Here is a 7,553-nt window from a genome sequence, read left to right as displayed (position 1 = left end):
CCGCCCCCAGAGCTCTCCAACTCATGGTTGGTCCAGCTCTCCCTTGCCTTTACCTACACCATGTAGCACCCATGAGCCAGGGCCCAGCAAGAAAACTAAATTCAACAAGCAAAGAAAACAACAAAGCGTGCATAGTAAACCTTAGATCAACCAGTTTAATCAACAACAAAATACAAGTAATAACTTGGCAACAGATCGAGAGAGCTCTTTTTTGAATTTTTTCCTGCGCTTTTTTCTCTCGGTGTTTCTGCATCGGTGCCATGGCAAAGGGATCTAAGGTCGGGGGAAAGGGCAAATCGAAGAGCAAAGGCAAGAGAACAGGTCCAACATCTGCTGATAGGGTCATCAAAACTCGATCTATGGATGCCATTCTTGGGATTCAGGAATTGGAGATGTCAGAGGATGAGCAAGGAGCAGGGGAAGTGCGAAGTCGTGAACCTACTCCAGCGCCTCGAATTGGAATCTGTGCGAAGGTGGAAGACTGGTTATCGGCTTCCAAGCAAGCTATGCAAGACGTCAATATGGGTAAGGCTGTTCCATCTCCGATCTTACAGTCTAACTATACTAATGTCACTTCCATTGGAGCCAAAGAGACGGTTGTTACAGGGGAAGGTGTTTTCAATCAGAAGAGGACCTCTGGAGTCAAAATTGAGGTAGAGGATATAGCTGAGGAGGTGAATTTTTGGCAATCTTCTATAGTCTGCTATGTGCTTGGTGCAAATCCACCAATCCGAATCCTGGAGGGCTTTGTGAGGAGATTATGGAAGGATCAAGTCGATAAAGTTGGGATTCTCTCATCAGGTATTTTCATAATTCGCTTTTTATCCATGGATGTGAGAGACAGAATTTTAGATGGAGGCTATCTGTTTTGTGGGAACAAACCTCTCATAATGAAGGCCTGGAATCCGGTTGATGATTTTTCTAATGAAGATATAGATTCAGTTCCAACTTGGGTTCATTTGGGAGGATTGGATATTAAATACTGGGGTGATAGGTCTCTGTTCAAGATAGTGGGACAGATTGGGAAGCCAATTCAAGTGGATTCCATTACTAAAAACAGAGATCGTTTAGCTTATCCTAGAATTCTCATCGAAGTGACCATGACACAGGACTTTCCATCTCGAATCAGTTTCTTGAATGAATTTGACCAAGAAGTAGACATCTTTGTGGAATATGAATGGAAGCCCACTGTATGTACGAATTGCTCTGGTCTAGGACACGAAGCTCATGTTTGCAGGAAGAGTAAGACTGTTAAGCAAGAATGGATTCCTAAACAGAAGGTCTCATCACCTATTGTAAGCAAAGTTAATGTAGATGCAGATGGTTTTCAATCAGTTACCAAGGGAATCAAGATACAGGAACCTAATGTCATCCAACGAGTGTGAAGAATAAATTTTGCTTGCTAGAGGGGGACCCTGAGATGGAGCTTTTACAGAGGAGTAATACAGTAAGAGAGGGGGGAGGACCCTCTGTACTAGATGGATAGAATCCTAACTTGGAATGTACGAGGGATTAACAGTCAACATAAGCACAAGGAGATTAAACACTTAATTCTGTCAAAGAAGGTTGGCTTGGTTAGTCTACTCGAGACGAAAGTGAAGAATAAAAATATGGGGTCTCTTTACACGAATCTGTTTTCTAGGTGGTGTTTCACTAATAATAACCCTTGGATTGATAGGGGTAGGATAATAATTGCTTGGAATCCGAGAGCCTTCTCTTTGGATATCGAGTTATGTACTACACAATTAATTCACTGTCAAGTACAGGTCCCTAATCGAACATGAAGGTTCTTGATTACCTTTGTATATGGTTATAATGATGCAGCCTCTAGGGAGATCCTATGGAACGACTTACAAGGATTGGCTGTGGATATATCTGTCCCTTGGATGGTGGTAGGAGACTTCAATGAGATTCTTTCATTGCATGACAGAATTGGCAAAAAAAGCACCATGAAGATATCAAGCAAATTTTCAGAGTGTTTGACAGCTTGCCATTTGGAAGACTTGAAATTTTCTGGCTGCTTCTATACTTGGAATAATAAGCAGAGAGCAGATGAGAGGGTTTATTCCAAGATTGATAGAGCTTTAGTTAACTCAAAATGGACTGATCATTTCCCTAACTCAGAAGCTGTGTTCTTGCCAGAAGGGATATTTGATCACAGTCCAATTCTTGTTCATGTCACTTTGGAAATGCACTTGGAAAAGAAGCCATTTAGATATTTTCGGATGTGGAAAGAAGCACCCTGTTATGAAAATAAACTCCAGACCAGTTGGAACTTATCAGTTAATGGTACGCCAATGTTCCAATTAGTATCAAAACTAAAAAGGCTGAAACAGGTGCTAGTGAGCATAAATAGAGAGGGTTTTTCTGATATTCAACAGACAGAATTTAAGGCGGGACTTGTATTGAAGGAGCTTCAAGAGCAATTGCAGAAAGATCCCTTAAATGACAGGTTGATTTCTCAGGAGCAAGTGATTAGAGAACAGTATATGCATTACCATAAAGCTTACATGAGTTTCTTAGCTCAAAAAGCTAAAGCTTCTTGGATGGCTAATGGTGATGAAAATACTCACATCTTTCATGCTTCCCTTAAGGCAAGGAGAATACAGAACAAAATTTTGTCCATCAGGAATGAGGCAGGGCTTTGGGTAGACTCTCCTACAAATATAACAAAGGCCTTTTTGGATTATTATAAAGGCCTGTTGGGGACAGTAATGGTGCACAGGAAGAAGGTGTCTTGGTCAATCATCAAGCTCGGACCAGTTCTAAATGTAGCTCTCATTCAGACTCTTTCAACAGATTTCTCAGCTCAGGAGGTTAAGAACGTGATATTTGCAATTCCAGGATTGAAAGCCCTAGGCCCAGATGGATATAGTAGTTACTTTTACCAAGATAATTGGGATTTGGTGGGTTCAGAGGTTACTACAGCTGTGTTATCCTTCCTTACTTCAGGTAAATTGCTTAGGGAAATTAATAACACAACCATTACACTCATTCCCAAGCATATTTGCCCTGATTCTGTGTGTGATTTCAAACCTATTTCCTGTTGTAATGTTATATATAAAGCTGCCTCCAAATTGATTTGCTCAAGGATCCGGAAAGTGCTACCTGAAATAATTGCAGAAAATCAAGGGGGATTTGTTCATGGTAGATATATAGCTTACAATATCATGATATGTCAAGATTTAGTTCGGCATTATGGGAGGCAAAATTGTAAGCCAAGTTGCATGATCAAGTTGGATTTGAGGAAAGCATATGACACCATAGAATGGGATTTTATTGAAGAAATGCTCACTGGTTTTCAATTTCCACAGACATTTATTCAGCTCATCATGGTATGTGTTCGAACTACCAAGTTTTCATTGATGATTAATGGTTCATTAAATGGATATTTTGAGGCTAAACGAGGATTGAGACAAGGAGATCACATGTCCCCCTTGTTATTTGTACTAGGTATGGAATACTTATCTAGGATCATGCTTAAAGTTAGCTCTTATCCTAGTTATAAATTCCAAGATCGGTGTGCTAGTTTGAAGTTGAATCATTTATGTTTTACTGATGACATATTGTTATTCAGTCATGGAGACTTTATTTCTATCCTTTGGATGCTTAGGGGACTCAAGTTATTTTCCAAGACTTCAGGACTCTTTCCAAATGAGGCTAAGTTTGCAATATATTGCAGTGGCATGTGTGAGTCTGAGATTGAGAGAGTTGTGTCTGCTTCAGGATTCACCCGATCTTCATTACCTTTCAGGTACCTAGGCATTCCTATCTGTTCTAAAAGGATTTCTAATGCTGAGTGTGGGATCATTCTAGATAAAATGGTGGCCAGGATTAAACAATGGAGTTCCAGAAATTTATCATATAGTGCCAGAGCAACATTGATCAATGCGGTTTTACTGTCAATACACTCTTATTGGGCTCAAATAATGGTATTGCCAAAAAAGCTATTGAAGGATATAGATGCAATTTGCAGGGCTTTTTTGTGGAAGGGAGATGCAAAAGCTCACGGTCCAGGGGCAATTGCTTGGTCCACTATCTGTACTCCAAAATCTGCAGGAGGGTTAGGATTCAGGAAAATTTTAGAATGGAATATAGCTGCCTTAGGGAAATATGTATGGGCAATTGCCTCTAAAAAGGAAAACCTATGGGTTAAGTGGATACATAGCATTTATTTTGCAAACAAGGGACTGGTGGACTTACTCAGTACATCAAAGTTGCAGCTGGTACTGGAAGAAAATAGTTGAAATTAAGGACCTTTTTAGAGCTAAAATGGATAAAGCAACCTTCATGGCAGTGAAATATGGTATTCAATCTGGGCATGCAATACTATATGATCAACAAACCAAGGTCCAATGGAGTAAATATGTCTGGGAGAGATTCAATGTACCGAAACACAGATACATACTATGGCTAACATTACACCAGAAGCTGAAAACCAGAGGCTACCTCAATAAACACTGTCAGGTAGTGGACACAACGTGTTTTCTGTGTGGAAATCATACAGAAGAGATATCACATCTATTTTTTCAATGTGATTACAACAACTTATGTCTTGTGAAGTTGAAGGAGTTGATTGGTTGCAGAGCTCAAACAGAAAACTATCACACCTTATTGCATTGGATTTCCAAAGCAAAACACCTTACCAAGCTCAGGAGAAGTTTTTACATAGCTGATGTATCAGCTCTAGTCTATCATATTTGGAGAGTCCGAAATGATGTCTTGTGGTCCTCTAAGATTTGGCATGTCAATCATACAATGGAGGTCATTAAGAGAGAGCTAAAGTTGAGACTTGCTGTATCAATGTATAAAGGGAAACAAAATAGGGATAAGGAATGGTATCATAAATTGTAAAGTTAGATATGGGGAATGTAAATCATATAGGGGTAGAAGGAAATTATAAGTGTACATGATTTGTTTTTTAGAAATACAATGATTCTTATTCACCAAAAAAAAAAACTTGGTAACAGTAACAGTTTAATCCAAACATATAATTCAATCTTAATACAACTAATTAGGTGTTGGCGCCCTTAGGCCGAGCCTTCTTGTTATTTAGCTCATCCCGACTCGCTTAGGCCGAGCTGCGTTCAGTACACTTAACATCAGCCCGACTCCCTTAGGCCAGACTTTCACATCAAACATAACAATTACACAGGTTGCGAAACTCTTAATGGAAAACAGCACAAGCTAACTTGCCTATCCAGATATTTCCAATCTCAAATACATTTATATTTTCACATGTATTCATTTATAGGGGATCTCATCCCCATTCACAACTTGGGTGCAGTTTGGATCCCGAGCTGAAAATGTATAGCGGTCTCGAGCATGATCCTCAATTTCGAGCCTTAACGGTAACCCTAGTCACAAGCGAAAATGGATAAATATTAAAATCTAATCTAATTAATGTTGGGGTTTTATGCCCTAATTAAAACCCAATTTCTTTGTAATCTCATTTATTATTAATAAAATAATATAAATCATTTTTTGACTTGGTCAATCACTTTGCTCACATGTTTTATTTTCATGATTATTTGTTTAATATAAACTTCTATTAAATTTTGATCATATAGCCAATTGTATTTACAGTGACGTAAGCACAGTGGAATAAAAATATGATTATATGTTCAAAATAAGTTAGTCCTAAGATTAGTCAACGTAAATAGTCAGTGCACAGGATTTACACTGACTTGCCAATCTACGATATGATCTACTTACACATTATAGTGTTATGTTCTTTCCTAAACATTAGCAAAACAGATAAGATCGAATGTATTTGTTACATCAGACATGACTGATATTAACAGTAGATAGGATAAGTAAACATACCGTTATTATCTATTCTAATCATATCATATAGTTGACCATAGGTCAATTCAATCTCAATTCTGAGTGGTTAATATTCTAACTGATTGCATTATTTGAGTTCTTTGACTTGTTCGTTACTAGCTTACCCTACGGACTAGCCCATACTTACATCTTGGGAACTCAGCAGTATAATTTAGTGGGAGTGTTACTCATAGATATGAACATCTATAGCTTCTGATGAAGAAGTGAAATAATGGTTTCCTTTTAGTTTGATTCAAGGTGCTAAATGATAGAGATCTCATTTCAGTAATTAATATTAGTTTACTGAAATATCATTTACAAGGAACTAAGTGTTTTAAGGATAAAATACAATGAGGGGTAAAACGATATTTTAGTCCCATCTCATTGTAGACCGTCTATAGAGGATTGAGTGACAATTATGGTTGTAACAATGGATAATTAATAGCCTGTCTATATTTGTTTTAGAGCATTCTATGAATTCAAGAGTGCAATTCCGAGTCTTTAGTGGAGTCACGAGGAATTAATAAGTTAGTAAATTTATTTGTTAGATTTATGATAACTTATTGGAGCTTGATTTCATAAGCCCATGGTCCCCATTGTACCTTGGATAAAATCATCTAGATAGTCTCAATTAATTGATTTAATTATCAATTAGAATTATAATAGTTGACCATGTCAATTTCAGATAGTTTCACAGAGTTATGTAATTTTGAGAAGAAAAAATAAATTAGGGCAGATTTATTAATTAAGATAAATTGGTATCTAAATTAATAATTAAGTTTAAATCAACGTTCAAATTATAAATAATTAATTTTATAAAGGATTTAAATAATTATTTAATTAATTAAATCAATAGAAAATAATACAGGCCTTGATTTTATGTCCAATGGGCTTATAATTAAATGAGAAACTATACAGGCCTAAAGCCCATGATAATTTCGACCTAGGGCAGTTAATTGGCTATTATTCTATTTATTTTTAATTAAATAAATGACCTAATTGAGTCTATAAAAGGAATGTTAAGAGAGAGTTGAAAAGACAAGTCAAGTCACAAGTTAGATTTCATATGACAGACATTGGTTTTCTGATAGCTTTTAGATTCTCTCTAAACATAAGTCATTTTCTATGCCCCATTATTCTTTTTCTTCTCCTCTCTATATCTATTTAATGTGTTGAGAATTGCCTACTCTAGTCTAGGTGATTCTAAGGATACTTTGGAAGGCTGTGAAGAAAATTGAAGATCGGTTCAGTTTCTTGGTAATACTCTGCGACAAAAATGATACAAGGATTAGAGAAACTGACGGAATGACTCATTCATTCTACTGCGTATAATGTAAGTATTCTTATCATTATTTCTCTTTGAATTCAATTTTAGAAACATGTTCTAGGTTGTCTCATATTAACTTGTTTAATATTAGATCTACATGAAAATAAATAAAGATCATGTATAAGTTTTCCCAACAATTAAATGCTTTGGAATAAAATACCAGCCTCTGGGACCTTGAATTCTACTAAACCGGGTAGTAGAATACATCCCGAACGTTTAGGTTTAAGTCCTCGAGCCCAAAGACCTATTTTGGTTAAGGCTGCTTAGGAGGGCTACGACCTGGCCCTAAGGGTCACGGCGTGCCCCTAAGTCAGAGGCGCTAGCCCCAAGTCCCAAGGTTAGGCGGGTCGCGGTGCGCCTACGAAATAGCAAGCCCCCAGGGCTTCTGGGGTCACGCGGG

At 37.4% G+C, this 7,553-nt stretch overlaps 1 protein-coding gene across 1 annotated transcript; it reads left to right on the top strand.

Moving 5' to 3' along the window:
* Positions 1-260: 260 nt before the first annotated feature.
* On the top strand, positions 261-1,385 carry LOC133832381 (uncharacterized). The gene has a single exon (XM_062262732.1). The coding sequence runs from the start codon at positions 261-263 to the stop codon at positions 1,383-1,385; it is 1,125 nt and encodes a 374-aa protein (XP_062118716.1).
* The last annotated feature ends 6,168 nt before the right edge of the window (positions 1,386-7,553 follow it).

This window comes from Humulus lupulus, chromosome 4 (genome assembly GCF_963169125.1).
Source record: "Humulus lupulus chromosome 4, drHumLupu1.1, whole genome shotgun sequence".
Classification (NCBI taxonomy): domain Eukaryota; kingdom Viridiplantae; phylum Streptophyta; class Magnoliopsida; order Rosales; family Cannabaceae; genus Humulus; species Humulus lupulus.
The sequence above is the reverse complement of the archived record's forward strand: the minus strand, read 5'-3'. Positions and strand labels throughout refer to the sequence as shown.